We start from the raw sequence: 19,425 nt of genomic DNA on the forward strand, positions 1-19,425 counted from the left end.
TACTGTCATGATTTCAAGTAAACTGTGTACATTGTTGGCATTATACATGCTAGTTGATTTTAATTGCTATTAAATGCCTTTTTCTAAGAAAAGCAAAGGTCAAGTGTGGTAGTACATGCCTGTAATTCTGGCATTTATGGGATAGAGTCAAGAGGTGTAGTAGTACACAGTCAGCCTCAGCTGCCTGGATTATAGGAAACATACACACACATACACACACACATATACACACACACACATACACATACACACACACATATACACACACACAAACACACATACACACACACATAAACATAAACACACATACACACACACACACATAAACATAAACACACATACACATGAAAGGGCCATAGTAGCCAATCTACAAGATCACAAGAGTTCCTGATTAAAAATGGGAAGTATTGAGCAAGAAAAAAAATTTTAAAGTGAACAAACCATAGTGTTGAATTATAATTCTAGAGTGCAAATTAAAATTCTGTGAAGTGGGAAGAGGACAGAGGGTGAAGGGATGAGTGTTATCAGAATGTGTTATATACATGTATGAAATTGTTGAAGAATAAATTTGTTAAAGCTCATTTTAAAATATCGTTGAGTATATGCAGATATAAGGAGATGTTTAGATTTTCCAGTTTTCACCTAATGGCCTTTTTCTGTTCCAGGAACCACATTACATTTAGTCATCATGTCTTCTTAAGCTCCTCTGGGATATGACAGCATGGTTCTGATGGCATTATTGGCTTTGAGGAGGACTTCTAATGTGCTGGATGTCCTTCATTTGGGTTTTTTCCTTTTTTTTTTTTTCATGGCTGGACTGGGGTTTGAGACATAGAGGTAAAGTGCCACTCTTACTACATCCTGTCAATGGCACATACAAAAATCAGTCTCATCTCATTGATGTTGACCTTGATCACCAGAGGTGGGCACCAACCAGCTCTTGCTGCTGTACTCTACAGAGACCATTTCTCTTTTTATCCTTTGTCTACTCTTTGGAAACCAATTTCTAAACAGTTCACACAAAAGTGACGTAGAGTAAAGCTCTACTTCTCAAGGCTGGATGCATTTACATAGATTAACCAATGAGGAATGTCTCACTTACAGCCCTGTCAAATATGATATGGGGTTTCCTCACCAACTTGGAAGTTTGGAACACACTAAGTTAAAAGAATGCTGACTTAAAAGATTGCTCTGCATAATTTCTTCTAGCTGTTATTGTACTAATGCACATTATCCATTTCCAACTTGGGGTATGTAATGAAGAATGTTACCATCTATTTTTAGCCAGAGAGCCTCCTCCTTTTGTTCTTTTGGTCCCATTGTGATCTAAAACGTTTCTCAAACCTCATAATTAAGTGGGAGGCTTGTTTTAAAATACCAACTCTCACTCGGCCTAAATTCATATCTCAAGTGAGCAGATCGAGGAGTTGGTATTATAAAAATCAACCTTCCCAAGCAATATGGAGGCACTTGACCCTCAGGATGCAGGATTTGAGAAAGTGTAGCATTTCCCCATTAGAATTCACAGATTGTGGAGCTTTCAGGGCTTCACTGTTGGTTTTCATTTCATCCACTCCACCAAAATATCAGTGAACTCTTGTCATTAAGGATATGGAAGTAAGGACAATACATTGGTGTCCCTTCTGGATTGCTCATATTCTCTAAGAAATACTTTAAATTCTATCTAATTTATGTGTGTGTGTGTGTGTGTGTGTGTGTGTGTGTGAACTCATTTGTATGATTTATGTGTGCACATTTTTTGTGCTGTGTGTGTGTGACAGGACAAGTTTTAAGAGCTGATTTTCTCTTTCCAATGTGGATTCTAGGTATTGAACTCAAGACATCAGGCTTGTACTGAAAACACTTTTACTTGTTAAAGCATGCCATTGGTAGATTGCTCACATTCTTATAAGGATAACTAGATTATTAATATTTGGATAACTGAACATGTAATGGGTCAGGAGTAGAAAGTGCTCTGAGTAAAGGAAAGCACCACACTGTCTACAGCACCATACTGTCTACAGCACCATACTGTCTACAACACCATACTGTCTGTCTACAGCATCATACTGTTTATAGCATCATACTTTTTACAGCATCATACTTTTTACAGCACCATACTGTCTGTCTACAGCACCATACTGTCTATCTACAGCATCATACTGTTTACAGCACCATACTGTCTGCAGCACCATACTGTCTACAGCACCATACTGTCTATCTATAACACCATACTGTCTACAGCACCATACTGTCTGTCTACAGCACCATACTGTCTGTCTACAGCACCACACTGTCTGTCTATAACACCATACTGTCTACAATACCATAGTGTCTACAGTACCACACTGTCTACAGTACCACACTGTCTACAGCACCATACTGTCTGTCTAACACCATACTGTCTACAGCACCATACTGTCTACAACATCATACTGTCTACATCACCATACTGTCTGTCTACAGCACCATACTGTCTGTCTACAACACCATACTGTCTACAGCACCATATTGTCTGTCTACAGCACCATACTGTCTGTCTACAGCACCACACTGTCTGTCTATAACAATACTGTCTACAATACCATAGTGTCTACAGCACCACACTGTCTACAGTACCACACTGTCTACAGCACCATACTGTCTGTCTTTAGCACCATACAGTCTGTCTATAACACCATACTGTCTACAGCACCACACTGTCTACATCACCATACTGTCTGTCTACAGCACCATACTGTCTGTCTATAGCACCATACTGTCTACAGCACCATACTGTCTGTCTACAGCACCATACTGTCTACAGCACCATACTGTCTGTCTACAATACCATACTGTCTGTCTACAACACCATACTGTCTACAGCACCATACTGTCTATCTACAGCACCATACTGTCTATCTAAGCACCATACTGTCTGTCTACAACACCATACTGTCTGTCTACAGCACCACACTGTCTGTCTACAACACCATACTGTCTACAGCACCATACTGTCTGTCTACAGCACTATACTGTCTGTCTACAACACCATACTGTCTACAGCACCATAATGTATACAGCACTATAATATCTACACATAATTACAGGAAAGGTCTCTCTAATAGAGAATGTGAAGAGATTCCAGAAAGAAATGAGATCTTATGTTATTAGTTTAAGTGAAATAGATTTGTACCAGGCAGAAGGAACAAAGACTCTGAGGCATGAACAGGCTGAGTGCTGAAAGGACTTGATTATTTTCCTAGAATCTTGGGGAAAAGGCAGACCTAGAAGGCATGACAAGAACATGTAGAATGGCTGGGGCGGGGGCGGGGGAGGGAGAGGCGGGGAGGGGCGGGGACACGTTAACATATTTATAGTCAGAACTGAGTGCTGTGTATCCTGCAATGCTAACCTGGCTTCTCTGGAACTGACAGCTGTGTGAAAGTTGACAGAGTAAGATAGAGTCACTTGTATCAATCCCAACAACAAAATAAATCCAGGACAGTATAGACAAAGGGCCTTTACACACAATTGCATGACAGAAACTATTTCAAAAGACTGTACCCAGGCCCAAAAGTTCTACCAGCCCAATATGACTTTACATACAAAGTGCTTCTACAGGGATATCTGCCCCAAAACTTCCTTTCAACCTCAATACATCATTCTTATTATCAATCATTGTAGCCAAGGGTTGTTGTTTCAAAATACTTGATATAATTTTCTTTATTTCTCCCTTTACAAATATCACCTTCTCTTAGCCTCTGAATCCGCCTATGGCTGCATATGTGTTCCCATGCAGCACTGCTGGTTCCAAATAAGTATTGTTTTCCTTTAGAGAATATCTTTTTGATTCTTCTGTATTTTAGGGTACAAACTACAAGAAGAGAAGTGGGGACTTCTAGTGTTCTGGAATGCACTCGAATGGGAACTTAGATTGTAACCATCCTTGCTCTCACTGCTTAAACAGAAGATAACACATGGTAAAAATCCATTTCTAAGCAAGGTATGCTGGCTTCTGTATGTAGTTTAGAGGATACATGGGGTATGTAAAGCATAAAGGGCACTATCATCACAGTTAAATGAACAAGTTTTTACCTATAGAGCTACCTAAAATGGTTTGTGAAAGGAGGGAAGGAAATGATCCATCAATTAGACCTCCCCATTGATTATGAAATGTTATTGCAAGAAAGAAAAACTAGAATTACCTTGCACATGCAGAAACGATTAAGCATACTGCTAGCAGGATTACCTGAAAGGAGACCTTGTGCATCACACTGGCTTCTGCAGGAAGAAGAAGAAGAAGAAATGGATCATAGATTTCTGATTAAATAACCCTGGAGAACAAATTCCTGCTACAGCTGCTTCATAATTTTCAAATGTGTGTCAGGTTAAACAGTTGATCATCAGTAACAAGATAAAATCATGCCAAGTGGAGCTGGAATGATGGATGTCTCAGTGGTTAAGAGCATGCCTAGTACCTACATAGTAGGTAGCTCACATCTCTAGTTCCAGAAGATCTGATGGCCTCTTATGGCCTCTATGGGCTCCTGCACAGACATAGTACATGTAAACTCATGCAGACATGCACACATATGTATATAATCATATGGGTCCATTCATTAGAAAATTACACAGTTATTGGGTAAAATTTCCTCTCTTACAGCAAAATAAGAGACTATGCAACTCAAAATACTTCAGCTTTGCCATTTGCTTAGATATTGGAGGAAGCCTTTGTAGAGTTTATGCTAAAGTCAGAACTCTAAAAATGTGATGATGATGATTATGATTGTGCCAACCACAATAATACAAACGCCTACATTTACAGAGTGCTTCATTATTCACAAATACTTTTTATACATTAGCTTATTTAATCAGCTCCAAACCATGCAAAGTAGGGAGCATTATCTGGGTTTTGAAGATGAGTAGACCAAGACTGAGAGACATGATGCAATAGTCCAAGATCATACAGCTACACGGTGCCAGCGCCAAGATTTAAAAACCACATCTAGACAGGACATAATGTTTTGTCTGAAATGAGGCATGGCAAGACAATTGGAACTTTGCATACTGGAAATCTCTAAAGACCAAGAAGACAAAAAATATGTATTATGAAATATTCCTTTCAAAACTCTGCAATCACAGAACTATTTCAAATTTGTCAATTCATGATGGGAAGAAGTACAAAGCTTCAAGCAGTTATAACTATGAGAATCATGACCTTGAGTCTCATATTGATCTCCTGTAAGAAATCAGAACTAACTTAAAGATTACCACATGAAGACTTAAAAATAAATCTATGAATAGATTTCAACTTAATTTCCCTCAAATGCTTCAGGAGTTTAATTTTACAACAGTTGTTTAAAACTCAGAAGACTTTTTACTGTGAGTGTTTTTATTTTTGTGATTTATGCTGGATATGGGGGTAGAGTTAGCTATAAATCTCTCTGAGCCCCTAGTGTGGGTGGAATCCTGAAGTCTGGCAATTCAAACAGGAGCAGTAGTAAATTATGTCACTCAAAGTGTGGAGGATTTATGTATACTGTGAATTAAATAAATTATTTCAGGTTCAGTGGAATGTCAACCATCCATCTAAAGTGTGTTTGAATTCCCCATCTCTCCAGATTTCATGTGAAATTAGGAAAATAAATTCATCTTGAGACACAGCAAAGATCACTGGCTGTGCACACTGAAGTTGGTGTATCTTGGAATTTGACGAAGATGAGTCATGTGACTTTGGACCTGTTACTCACTGCTCCTTCAATGGCCATTGACTTGGTACCTATTTTGACTTTTCTTATCAGGAATCTGACCTTCATTCCTCCAACTTCTCCCAACCTATAGATGTTCTCTCCCTGTCTTCCTACTTTACCACCTTCTATTTACTTTAACATTTTTTTCACATTTAAGTTTTTTTGTTTCTTTTTTTTATTCCCCACTGAAAAAAATATCTGCCCATATGCACCATCTATTTCCTGGTTTTGAGGGTAATGCCATATTCTTGGTGGGAATCACTTTTTTCTGCTAGAAGGTAGAGCAGATGGTTTCTTTTATTTTTCATCCCAACATCTGACCCTTTCAATGCCTTTTGAAACCTCACATACTTATCAGCAAAGTGGCTTTTGACATGAAAATGGAATCCTCCCAGAACTGATATAACACTTCTGGGTCTCATATTATAACTCTAAATGAACAAAATCTCTTCTGACAGATTGGAAATCTGAAAGGTGTGCATTTGTGGAGTCACAGGGAGCCATCATGGGAAGATGGGCTCTGAAAAACAATACCAACACAGAAGAGATGGCAAAGACTGGAAAAGTGGTCTCTGTTTGGAATTATCACTTTCATTAATCAGTAAATTCTATCACTGGAACTCAAAACCCCCAACTAGTACAAATAACAGCATGCAGGCCAGTGTTCTTAGCATCTCTGTACCACCTAGAACAGAATGCTCACTCAGGTCCTACACAGGGAGAACAGAAATGATGGAGATGGCCAAGCAAGGCAGAGCCCAATGATAAAGGAAAATAAATATTCTCAGCGAAATTATACATGCAGAGTGCTCTGGAATCATAGGAGAATAATGTACTCCATCCTTCAACCAGGATGAGGCAAAGAAGGCCCATCAGAGGTAGTTCCATTTAGAGTGGGCCATGATGAAGAGTAGGGGTCATCTAGGTACAGAAGGTACAGCAGACACCCCCGATACAACAAGAGCATGTGTTTGACATGGTTGCATTCTCTGCAATGAGTCTAAAGGCTTACTTCATCTGTAGAATGTTAGTCTTCTTATCTGTTCAATAAGCCGATACACTTCTGGATTGGTTCACCACAATCAGGGAGAACTTGACCTGCTCAGGCATTGTATGGTCATTGTGGGATCCAAGGATAACCATGACCTTAGTTAGGGTCAGAGAATGAGGAGAAACACAGGTAAGCATGCACAGTGGTGCAGCTCATGAGCATAAAGAAGGAGTTTTGGGAAGCAGACTGATGAAAGCTGGGCTCCCTGGAAGAGGTGGCTGCTGAGTCTCAGTAGGTATTGATAGCCTGGCACTTAACCACGAAGTCAAAGCTAGGTTCTTCTGTTATTGAAACAGCTACACAGGGAACTTAAAGACAGTTTAGGACTTCATGAACAGCTGCAGTGAGAATATAATGCACAGGGCATTATGAGTGAGTCTTCAGAGGGATGCTCAGTGGGACACTATTCATTTGTGGTTTATAAAGGCAAATAAAGACAAGATTATTTCCATTCAATCTCTGCTCCCTGGAGTGATAACCTCAAAATCTGTTGAGTATTCATGTGGACAAGACACAGCAAATCCTTTGGGTCATTTTAGTCATTGCAAAGAAGAATTAGGATTATCTCTCTGCACAGATGTAAGGTTAAAGTTCAGAGTTTGGCAACCTGCTTGTAGAGCCTAGTACATTTTTTCCTATGGTGGCTTGTAGAGTTGGAAATTATGAGTGGGGGTCTGAACTTAAAATCCCGGCAAGCTCAACAGAGCCAGCTCAGCTCTCCTCCTCTAGAAGGGAGACTGCATGAGAGTGTCATAATGTGCTCCTGACAAACAAGAGTCAGCAGCAAACTGGTGGTGAGTTTCTTCCATTACTCATGCTAAGATATACCAAGAGCTGAATATTGCTTTCCTTCCTGGGGCCATAGATCTAAAAGATGATTTTTTTCTTATTTCTTCAAAAATTTCCCCTCCTTTTGGAATATGTCAAGCACACAGCTACAAATCAAGAAGTAAATAATCAAGACCTGTGTTTCTTCTCCTCAGCTTTATCAAAACCTAATACATATCAGACATCAAGGTTCTTGAAAAATAAGGCACTGTAAACTCAGGGCTGCTGAGCACTTCCTGGGTACATTCAAAGGCAGGCACTTCCTCTGTGTCGTCTAAACACCAGTAGGAGCTTAGGTCTCCCCTTCCTCAAGCAGGTTGATTCAAGTTCCTAGGTGCACATTAGTCAATGATTACATAATTTTTAGGTGGCAAGAATAAAGAACTCTTTGGGTGTGGCAAAGATTAAAAAGGACTCACTTGAATGTGCCACAACGTTCTTTTGGAAATGTCCTGATGCTTTCATCTGAGGCTGAAGAGAAAAATTCTGGGAACTTTCTTGGAGATGCTGAGACAGAACATGACCAGAAGAGGCTTCTGGAATGTCTGTGGTTGGCTTCTGAGACTCACAGCCATCACTCAGAGAACAGTCCAGATCACTTCCTGGGAAAGCAAAAGAATTAATCTCTCTCTGTCTCTCTCTGTCTCTCTCTGTCTCTCTCTGTCTCTCTGTCTCTCTGTCTCTCTCCCCCTCCCTCCCCCCCCCCCTCTCTCTCTCTCTGTCTGTCTCTCCCCCCCCCTCTCTCTCTCTCTGTGTGTGTGTGTGTGTGTGTGTGTGTGTGTGTGTGTGTGTGTCTATCCATCCAAGGATGCTGTTGTAGTTTTATTTCTGTTGTTATGATTAAACACCCTGACTAAAAGCAATTTGGCGAAGAAAACAGTTATTTGGCTTATAGTTTCAAGTTACAGAACATCATTTTGGGTAAGTTAAGGCAAATAACTCAAGCAACTAGTCCTAGTACACCCCAAGTCAAGATTTCAGCGAAACAAGTCCACCCATACTGATTGCTTGCTTCTGCTCAGCTATTCTTACATTCTTATACTGTTCAGGGGTCCCAGCCTAGGAACTGGTGCAGCTCACATTGGGATGAATATATTTATAAGCAAGATAATTGCCCATAGCCATGCTCACAGGCCAACCTGTTCTAGCCAATGTCTTGTTGAGACCCTCTCTTCCCAGGTGACTCTAGGTTGTGTCAAGTTGACAATAAAAACTAACCAACAGAGCTGCCTTATTTACAGTTCTCAACAATCAGAACAATGGTAACACTGTCTACTGAACTAGTGCAAGAGGAGAGGAGAAGCCTTCCTGGACGAGATGGTATTTTTGAGGTGTAAAAGACTTATCAGAACACAAATAAGCAGAGACGAGAGGTGTGAGAGTTTGGTGAAAAGAGACAACTACAGTGGTGACAGTAAAGGGCCCAGAAGGGTCCAGGAAAGTATAGTTCCACAACAAGATAGAGAAGAGATCATAGAAAGCATTTTCACCACCTCAAGAGTAGGGGATCCATTTATAGACAAGGACAGTGATGGACTGTTCCTTAGCAAGAGAGTCACCATGTACATGTTCATGTGGTATTTAATCTAGGTAAAAGAACATATAATGATATATATATATATATATATATATATATATATATATATATATATATATATATATATATATCCAGATGGTCCTGGAAGAAATCATAAAATTGTATCCTAACATCCATGTAGGCAAGGAGATGGGTTATCTCACCCTTAATCCCCATGTGATGTTAGGTGGTGAATGGGTTTATTTGAAGTATACGTGTGAGCATATGAGCTTGACATCATGACAACATTAAACTTCATAGCAAAGATAACTCCTTATAATTTTCCCATTCATTCATTTGGCATTTATTGAATGTGACTGCATATCAGACCACACTGTTGAGAAGCAATAGTGAATTAGACACATGTCACCATTTGTTTCATGACATTTACATTCAGGTAGGAGATGAGTGGCAGCACATATATTGTGATAGGTGTCACTACAGAAATCCACCCTCTGTAAAACACATGGAAACACTGAATGAAATATTGAATACCAAATACATGCTTTGTTTTATCATTCACAGAGGATACTTGGTGTAAAAAAATAGCTTCTAAAACACAAATGCACTCTCATAATGTTCATTCATAAATACATTTTACTAACCATGAAATTAGACTGTCAATGCTTCAAATAAATGGTCAAGTTTGATCTCAAATCCTTGAACCATAAAAGGTTGAAACATGCTAAGATAACTCCTAGGAACATCTGATGTCCTCAACTTGAAGTCACTATGGGATGATATTTGGTTGCTGACTCTTGAGCTGATTTTATGGTTAAAAGACTCCAAACTCCTCATACCAGAACTTTGCTGGAAAGGATGAATATAATAAGTAAGAATGACTTTCAACTATATAGGTAGTGCCACAACTTGACTCACCCAAAGCCACTGATTTGATTCATCTGGCTTGAATGTCCTAAGAATTCTCAAGGCTCTGGCTTTGATGGTCTGTGTTATCTCTATCCACAGCTTAGTTTCACTCCCATGTCTGCTGGTGAGAACTTGAGACAATGCAGAATACTCTGGCTTAGAGACAAAGACATTCACAAAGAGCAGGCCAAAGTCCTACATGGAATGCAGGTGTTTCCTGGGCTGGCTTAAAAGATGGCACATAGCCAACACACATTCTTTTAAAGCCACATGCTTAAGCTCAAAATAAAAGGTCATTCCCAGCAGGCAAGCTGAGGCCACTCACACCCCTCAACAAGAGCTATGGCTGATGCTGACAGGGATGGGGGATGGAAAGAAGTATTTGTAAGTCATAATTAAAGGGCTGCTGTTTAAATGGTGCTATAGGGCATAAAGAAAGACCCTTTACTCTTAAAGGAGGCAGAACCAAGTCCCTGCAGGGGTGAAATAAGTCTATTTCCATCATGAAAAGATGAGGGAAAAAACAAAACCAAATGTTCAATAGCTCATGTCCAGTCAGTAGATGGAAGGAAACTATTTCCTTGGCATTTTAAAAGTGGGTTTCAAGTTCAACTTTATGCTAAGCCAGGGAGTTAATTTTTCTTCCACCAGTACTGGCCCTTGATAACTGCCAGGAGCTAGGATATAGCATCACTCAATACAAGCTGCATAGCTTCCTTCCGAGAATGTCCAAGAGAACTGTTCACAACGCTACATCACAAAATATACAGAGATATCATCTCACATGAGAAAAGAAAATACATATGGCTATGAAAACTGAAGAACTCTAGGTAAAAGATGCCCAAAGCGCTCATGCAATCCCTGCTTAGATTTCAGCTTTGATCTGCTGGCCTGGTATTGGGGAAATGTTTTTATTTTGGGGGAAATTGATGAAGTAGCGATGAATATTTTGTTTTTCTCTCATTTGCAATCTCACCTAGTTTTTGATTGGCTAATTAAACAACAATTTCTAGGGTTCATAGGAGTCTTGGTTGCATGATTAATGAATATTCAGATCAGGGGCTCAAAATGTTTACTGTGGGAGGAATAAAAGGGAGTGGAAACAGACACTGACCCAAAGGAGGTGAAAATCCTAGTGTGTATTGGGGTGGGGGAGCTCAATCGGGGGAGACAGGAAAAAGACACTGTTGATTGAATAGAGATGCATGTAACCAGATATCATTTATTAAAATACAACATGCAATTTGATGGAAATTGCCAAGACTTAGGCTTCAGGATATCTGGAATATGAATTATAATAAGAGGGATATAGGTCATTTTATTTTAATTTTATGATCTCTAATGTATTCCTCTATAGAACAGATAATTTCTAACTTCCACAGTGATGTGATGACTGAGTAAGTTGAGAAGTGTAAACATCTCATAACACAAGATGTATGAAGGACCTGAAGCTTTTAGTATTAATATACATTATAATATACAGAGTTCATGGCTATATCTGGGATGGTCACTTGAGGTGGAGACAGAAAGATGCTGGGTTGCCATTAAATGATGTTTCCAAATGGGAAAGATTATCCAGAATATGAGTTTATTATCTCCTTGGCAAAAGGAAGGTGTTTTACTTTGAACTGGACATCGAAGAAATTGTCCTTCCATGTAAGGATTTCTTGATTATTCCCCCAGACTCTTCTAGGCTCGATACTTATGTACTCTAGCCCCTCCGAATTTACTGTGGGAAGGAGTATATCCTCTGCCACCTGCTCCTTAACAGGTTGAACTTGTATAGTGAGAGGGTCTCCAGGAAGGACACAACTGAACTGTGGAGAGGAATAGCTATGACCCTGATATGATTTTAGAGGGAGTAGAAACTGAAGAGAAGGGGAGAAGAAAGAAGCATTCTGGAAGTCTTTTTTTTTTTTTTTTCTCATGCATTGCAGACCTCAAGAGAAGCGAGCTGAGGTTGATATCAGTGCAATTTAACAATCAGAAAGGCCTTTTCTGTTTCCATTGCTGTCAGGGAAAGCCCAGCACATGCTATGATGGAGGAAAGATGCCAGATGGGAGAGAGGACTGAAGCAAGGGAGGCTTCAGTGACACCCCCAGGGAAGTCCTCAAGCCAGAGGATTTCAGAAACTGCAGCCAAACTAGAAAAGACAGGTGCTTCACAGACACAGAGCCAGGGGGTCTGTTGCACTTATCATCTACCCTGCATGGATTGCTCATCCAAGGAACCAAAGGAGCCAAGTCCTATTATAGTGAAAGCCTAAAAAAGAATGTCTGAGTCTGCCTGGGAGAACACGGGGAGATTTCACAGAGGAGGATTGCAGCAGAAACCTGGAGGGTGAGTAGAAATTCCAGAAGACAGGAAGATAGTAGGAAGATGACAGACCAGGCATAGAGGGAGAAGATGAGAGACAAGGGAAGACAAAGCCAAGACACCAATCTGAGAGACAATCTGGTAGGTTCCCAGTGAGCAAGCTCTATATGGTTAGATAGAGGAATAAGCCTGGGGGTGATTACCTCAAGATGATTCTCATTGGACATAGATGATGTAATATTTTCAAAGCCTCCTGTCACATTCAGATTCTAAGATTATTCTGTGAGGAATTTGGAGTCAGTAATGAATGTCCAGAGTAAATGTGACATGAGCCTTCTAGCTAAAAGACTCTAAGCAGTGAGCCCTGGGAGCTCTTGAGTCTTCAATTCAGAAGCTGGAGTGTCTTGGGAACACTAAGACACTTGGGGTCCTCTTAAAACAAGAGTTTTTAATTAGGTGGTATTCTTCTTTCCTGGGACATCTTGGTAACATCTGAAGGCACTTTTGCTTATCATAACTTGAGATGTGTGGGCTATTACCGTCACTTGTGAATAGAGGCTGTACATGCTACTAACATGCTATAATAAACTGGGTGGCTGACACATAATGCATGACCATCCCCTAAGACCAGTTACACTAAGATGGAGAATTCTGTCAAGGGGATAACAGACCAAGAGTATAAGGTGTTGAGAGCATTAATAGTCTTCCAGTCACTCTGAACAGTGTTGTTTTTGCAGTTTGCCCTTATTCTTATCCAAATACCCTGTTCTCTACCCTCATAAGACAATTCATAATTTATAATCTTTTCTAAAACTAGACTGTGGGATATGTAATTCATGTGAACTCTTGATCAGTATTTATCTCCATCAATGATTAGATTGAAAGCTCCATGAGGAACAGGCAACCTCATCTGCAGCAAAAAAAATGTAATTAGTACCTAGCTCATAGCTTGCCCTCAATGTACATGAATGGGGAGATCATGTGAAGGTGAGAAATTGAGACAAGTACAAGGCTACAGTAACCACAGAGATGGTGGGTCAATTTTCATCCCTATAGAAGCTGAGGCTGATGTGAGATAGAGGCATCAAGAAGTGCCAGCCTATGCCCTCACTCTACGTGTGGTCCTATATAGCCTAGATACTGAGCCAATGAGCTGGAACTTTTGAATGGGGAAGTATCTGCCACATATTCCTTTCTACTATTCTCCCATAGCTTCTGGGCACTTACCAAAGCAGTGTAAGAAAACATCTTTGCTGGTTGCCATAGGTAAAGAAAGCAACAGATAACCAACCAGTAAGGACCACATGGTAGAGCTTGTCCTGGATCGTGCTCACTGTAGCACTGCTCACAATAGCCAAATACAGATGCAACTTGTGTGTCTGTCCACACATGAATGCATAAAGATAATAAGAAAATGTGGCATGTGTGTGCAATGGAATGTCGTTCAACTTTAAATAAGGAAGGTAATCTTGCCACTTGCAACAACATGGAAGGACCTGCATGACAGTATGCTAAAATAAATGATCCAGTTTAACAGATACTGAGTCCACTTCCATAAGGATAAACTTACAGAAGCAGATAATTCAGCAATGGTTACCAGGGCTTCAAGAGTTAAAAGGTAGAAAAACTTGGAAGTATAGCATTTCAATTACATTAAATGGACGAGTTTTAAAGATATGTATGGCACAGTCCTGTTGCCTGTATTTAATAATACATTTATTAAGAAGATGGATAATGTTAAGTATTCTTAAAACACACCTACACCTGTGCACACACACAGAAGGATATAAGGTGCCTAGGGGAGTTGTTTTGTATGTCTTTTATGTTAATTATGGTGATAAATAACAGGTGTTTGCATATAGCTAACTCATTAAATTGTACATATTAAATGTATACACTCATTTGTGTATCAAGTACACCTCAGTAAAGCTGGAGAGAGAGAGAGAGAGAGAGAGAGAGAGAGAGAGAGAGAGAGAGAGAGAGAGATGACCAAATTAATGTGGAAGTAAGAAAGGATCTAGGACATTCCTGGCTGATCACACATTCCTAAAAGGCCATTCTATGATTCCAGAACATGAGGCAGGTTCTGTGGTAAAAGGAAAAATAGCCCTGTGCTGCTTCTCAGGAATACCTGGTCTAACTTAGAGAATTAGCACTGATATTTGAATTAAATAAAACAAATGGCTGTGTTGGAAATCCTACACAGAACTCTTAAATGATGCCATTAAACACAGAAATCATAAAAAAAAAAAATGTCTTAATATTCAAAATGACCAAGGAGATATTTGTCTCTAAAAAGATGTGATTTGCCTCAACCCATATTTTTCTTTGACTGATTTCTAGCTTCTGCTAGGTTTAGTAATAAATGAATGGATCTTAACACGTCAAATATTTCAGCAATATCTTTAGTTGTATTGTACTTCAAAGTACTAATTTTAGGCTGTTTCACCTGTTTTCTTTAAATTCAATCCTGTATTCTGTATATGTTCCATGAATACTTTCCATACCTTTGCACGTAAAATAAGCATTGTGTTACTTCAGAGAGAAGCGTGCAGCCACAAATAGACATAACCATTGAGGACATAGATGCAAGGGGCCTTAGTCCTAGAGAAAAGCTCTGAGTTCAAGCTTGTGACTTGCCTGTCCTAGGGCCAACAGACAGGAAGGGCCAAGGAAGATCCTGTTCCATCCAACTCTCCCTGTGTGAATTCTCTATTCTCATTCAGGGTGAATCACAGGTCCAGGAACACATTCCAAATTGCAGTTTGGGGTGGGGGCGGGTCTTGGGAACTGCAAAATGCCAAGGCTGAAGAATGAATTGCGACTAAGGAGGGAAGGTGTCGCTCTGCAGCTGGCGAAGGGGTGAGAGGAGGACGAGCCAAGCAGGCAAAATACCCTCTCATCTCAAAAATGAAGTACGAGAAAATCAGGGGAAATAGTGTTTGATTGCAGCCACTGCACAGAGAGAAAATAGCAAAACAATTTAATTTTGAATTCTTCTGGAGTCTTCTAACTAGGCTATATTTCCAGAGGAAAAAAAAAATAAATTGCTGATAAATCAAGAGGCCTTGGGTAAAACTGGAAAACTAGACGTCTGAGGAAATTTGATTACAGCTGACAGCAGAGATGAGAGCCTTCCAAGTCTTGGGTGCACCCAGGTTGACTAATTACTGATTTTTTTTAGAAGGGGTGGTTTGATTTGTTATATTTAGAAGATATTTGACAACCATGAGAATTTTAATAAGATACCTCATGCATGTGCAGCGCTACTGTGGTCCAACTGTATTCAAGTTGTTTGGGCACGTTTGGAAGAACCAACCATGGATGCCAGATGCCAGTTTCCAAATATGTGAAAATGGCCTTTGTAAAAAACCATTCCCCAGTGTTAGAGTTTAAATGTGAAATGTCTTCCATGAGCTCGTGGGTTGGTCACTGCCTGGGTTGGAAAGGTTATAGGGTTCTCAGCAAATGGACCTTTGCTGGAGGAAATAGGTCATTCAAAGTAGGCCTTGGGTTTTTTGTTGTTGGTGGTGGTGTTTTTTGTATGTTTGTTTGTTTTTTGTTGTTGTTGTTGTTGTTGTTGTCTAGCACAGCTCCACTTCCTATTTACTTTCTGCTTCCAGACCCATAGACACAATTTGACCAGCTGCCTCACTCTCCTGTCATCAGATCTTCCCTGCTGTGCTGGACTGTAAACTGTGAGCCAAGGTAAGCCCTTTCTCTTCCAAATTGCTTCTTGTCCTGAATTTTGTCACAGAACAAGAAAAGTAACCAAGACACCAGCTGTAGTTACTGTAGTTACTGGGCACCGTTTTCCTGTTCTTTGCCATTTCATGGAAACTGGTTTCTTTTGGTCACTTTCAGTTTTCTTCAAATTGTCTCTATTAGGCTTTTATTTTAAAGGAATCTCGATCTCAATTATTTATAGTCACACTGAGAAAGTAAACACACACACACACACACACACACACAAGTGTAAGTCTGCTAAATACTGAGCAGGTTCATTGGCAAACAGGGGGACTGGAGAGATGGCTCAGCAATTAAGAGCATTTGATGCTTTTCCACATGGTCCCAGTTTGGTTCACAGAATCCACATGGAAGCTCACAACCAATTGCAACACTGTCTTCAGGGGCCTTAGCCCTCTGGCCTTGGAGGCTACATCTGCACACAATTAAAAACAATACAAATAAATCTTTGTAGAGAGAATGTGTTGAGTAGAGAGCATCAACCCCAAGCTCATTTGATAGTTTTTATGAATTACTGCACTTCAACTTCATAGCAATCCTACATGGTATTATCTTTGTCATTATATTGATAAGAAAGTGAAGATCAGAAAAGTGCCCAAGAACACACAAGTGGGAAGAGGTGGTTCCAAGACTTGAATTCAGGGGCACTTCCCCCAAACAGGTCCTCTCTCATCACTGTGCTTTCCTGTTTTTCAGAGCTGGCGCTGACAGCTTTCTTTACACAGTTCTCCAAATGAAACACATCCATTTGTTAAACTTCTCCTGCTTCCTCAAAACCTCATTCAAACTGTCAATTCTACATTTAAAAAAAATTCTTAATTCTTTTCCTTCTATTCACTCTGTACAACCTTGGAATGCTTGTTGCTTTTCTTACTTCTGAGCTCACATCAGCTAACCTCTATCCAGTCTTCCCTTGCATACTACTAGAAAACTAACCCTAAAAATCCAAATCTGATGTGTCTTCATCTTGCTTAAGATCCTTCAAAATGACCCTTGAATCATTAGGTAAACTCTTTCTCCTCAATAAGACACAGAAGGTTCTTCAGCCCTCCACCATCTGTTTTTCCTAGTCCAACTCCCAGGTCCTGCCTCCTGTCTATGTCCTGTTTAGATTTCCTTGCTATTGGAACTAGAATACACTTGGTTTGATTAATCATTTGTTCATATTATGTGACTGGTTCTTCATTGACAAGATTTTATTTTTTTAAGATGAATCTAGCATTGTATACTCTCTCTTCTCTCTCTTCTCTCTCTCTCTCTCTCTCTCTCTCTCTCTCTCTCTCTCTCACACACACACACACACACACACACACACACATAAAAAAAAAAACAACCAGAATCTTCATATCATGCCAATTGGGAAATTTGTACCATCTATCCAGTTTTCCCCTATTTGTAACAATTTATAATACCTCAGAATATTATCAAAACCAGGAAAAACTGGATAGATGATACAAATTTGCATTCTCATCACTTTCCCCTTAATTATTCTCTGTGTAACAGTTGCTACCATGATAAATAATATAGTTTGCCTATTTCCCAACAAAATATAATGTCCATAAGAATAAGCACTTTCTTTGGCTTTGTTCAACACTGTACTCGGGGCATAGACAGTTTCAGCCTCTGCTTTAAAAAAGTCTTCCTAATTAAAAGAATGAATTCTTATAGAGTTCTCAACCTGAAACCACTCATTGAAATGGTCCATTCTTACAAAGATGTATCTGAGTGATCAGAGTGAAATGCATGTAAGGGAAAGGAACAAAGGTGAAGTTGAAGACAGACCAGAGACATGGGACTGAGATAAGAACAATTGTGCAGGGACCCATGCTCAGGTGGGCCTCACTTTGAGTTCAGCACTCTGTTATCACATTTAGCATTTTTTTTTTGTTCCAGACTCTTCATTCTCTTTTTGTATTTGTATTGGTTGATAAAAATTTAAACCAGTTCTAAGAATCAGAAGACAGTCAAAGGAATTTATATGTGTTAGGAAGGAATACTAGTCACAATATAAACCCTGGAAAGTCCATAATCCCAGCAATTTGGAAGGTGGAATAGAACAGGCAGAAATGTCATTCTGCCTCTGATCTGCCTCATAAGCCACTCATTTCTTAAGACCCTCTTAGATGTTATTTTACCTGAAATGCTTGTGGCCTTTTCTAGGCTGAGCTCATACCACCTTTCTGGTTCATGTGTTAGTTTTCTCTTCACCATTCTCTCCATGCTCCTCACCCTGCTATAGCACTTAAGGCATTATATGCAACTATTTGCAAACCTATTTCCCTCCTTATCTGAGAAAGGAGTTTTCCAAGGTTAGGGTTGTGTCTTATTTAGCTTAGTACAGTGGTTTCCATAGAGCATGTAGTCAAGGATTTGATGACTGAGTAACAAGGGAATGGACTTTGAGTTCATATCATTGCCTTTAGAGACATAGATTTTGATGCATGAATGCATGAGCACATATTTATATTAGATATGTAATTTATATAAGTATGTATCAGCTGTTTCAATGGAATATACACATATATGTATATGCATATGCATGCATATACCATGTTTTGTTTGGGGTTTTTGTTTGTTTGTTTGTTTGTTTGTTTGTTTTTGGTTTTTCAAGACAGGCTTTCTCTGTAGCTTTGGAGCCTGTTTTTAAACTAAAGCAATTGAGACTTAACGAAGTTCCTATCCCAGTATGCCAAAACTGAGATTTGAATCCTGACTCCAGGTCACTGTCTCCAATATAGGTCTTCTAAATTTGCCTCCATTATTACTTCTCTACTTCTATTCCATATATGAAAAGCCACATTGGAAATGGGTCAATATTTTCTGAGTATGATTAGCATTCTGATGCAGATATTTACATGCTGACTTTTTGCATGACATGACCTTTGTATTTCAACCATAGTGTGGGTGGAAATATATCAATGAAATTTTAAACACTGGCTTCACCCTTTCCATCAAAATGATAGTCATCTATGGACTGTGCCTTAGGCCAGGACTATATGACTGTCATTCATAAATGACATCTCATCATGGAATGCAAAAGTCAAGATCACCATTTTCATTGCAGTGGTACATACCCAGGCTCCTGATGCCCTCCAGCCAGGTGTCCTCACTTGGAGGTGAGTTGGCATCTTCAAAGATGCTTCCATGCAGCCAAGATTTAGAGGCTCTGAGGTCCAAGAGAGAAGAAAGAGAACGGTGGGTTCTCTTTTTCTTTCTAAATATTCTGGGAAGAAATGAAAGCAGTGAGTAGCAGTCACCTCAGGTTGGAAACAATCCACTGGGAATGATTTGAAGCATAGAGCAG

The 19,425-nt window shown here is 39.6% G+C and overlaps 1 protein-coding gene across 1 annotated transcript in view; it reads right to left on the reverse strand.

Annotated features, from left to right (window-relative positions):
• Tmem71 (transmembrane protein 71) overlaps window positions 1-19,425 on the reverse strand; it is a 39,596-nt gene that overhangs the window by 9,915 nt on the left and 10,256 nt on the right. Inside the window, exons 5-7 of the mRNA XM_036208661.1 lie at window positions 19,196-19,344; window positions 8,031-8,213; window positions 4,188-4,263 (exon numbers count right to left, since the gene is read on the reverse strand). Coding sequence (XP_036064554.1) covers window positions 4,188-4,263; window positions 8,031-8,213; window positions 19,196-19,344 — 408 coding nt within the window. The remainder of the gene's footprint in view (window positions 1-4,187; window positions 4,264-8,030; window positions 8,214-19,195; window positions 19,345-19,425) is intronic.

The sequence above is a fragment of the Onychomys torridus genome, chromosome 16 (assembly GCF_903995425.1).
Source record: "Onychomys torridus chromosome 16, mOncTor1.1, whole genome shotgun sequence".
Lineage (NCBI taxonomy): Eukaryota > Metazoa > Chordata > Mammalia > Rodentia > Cricetidae > Onychomys > Onychomys torridus.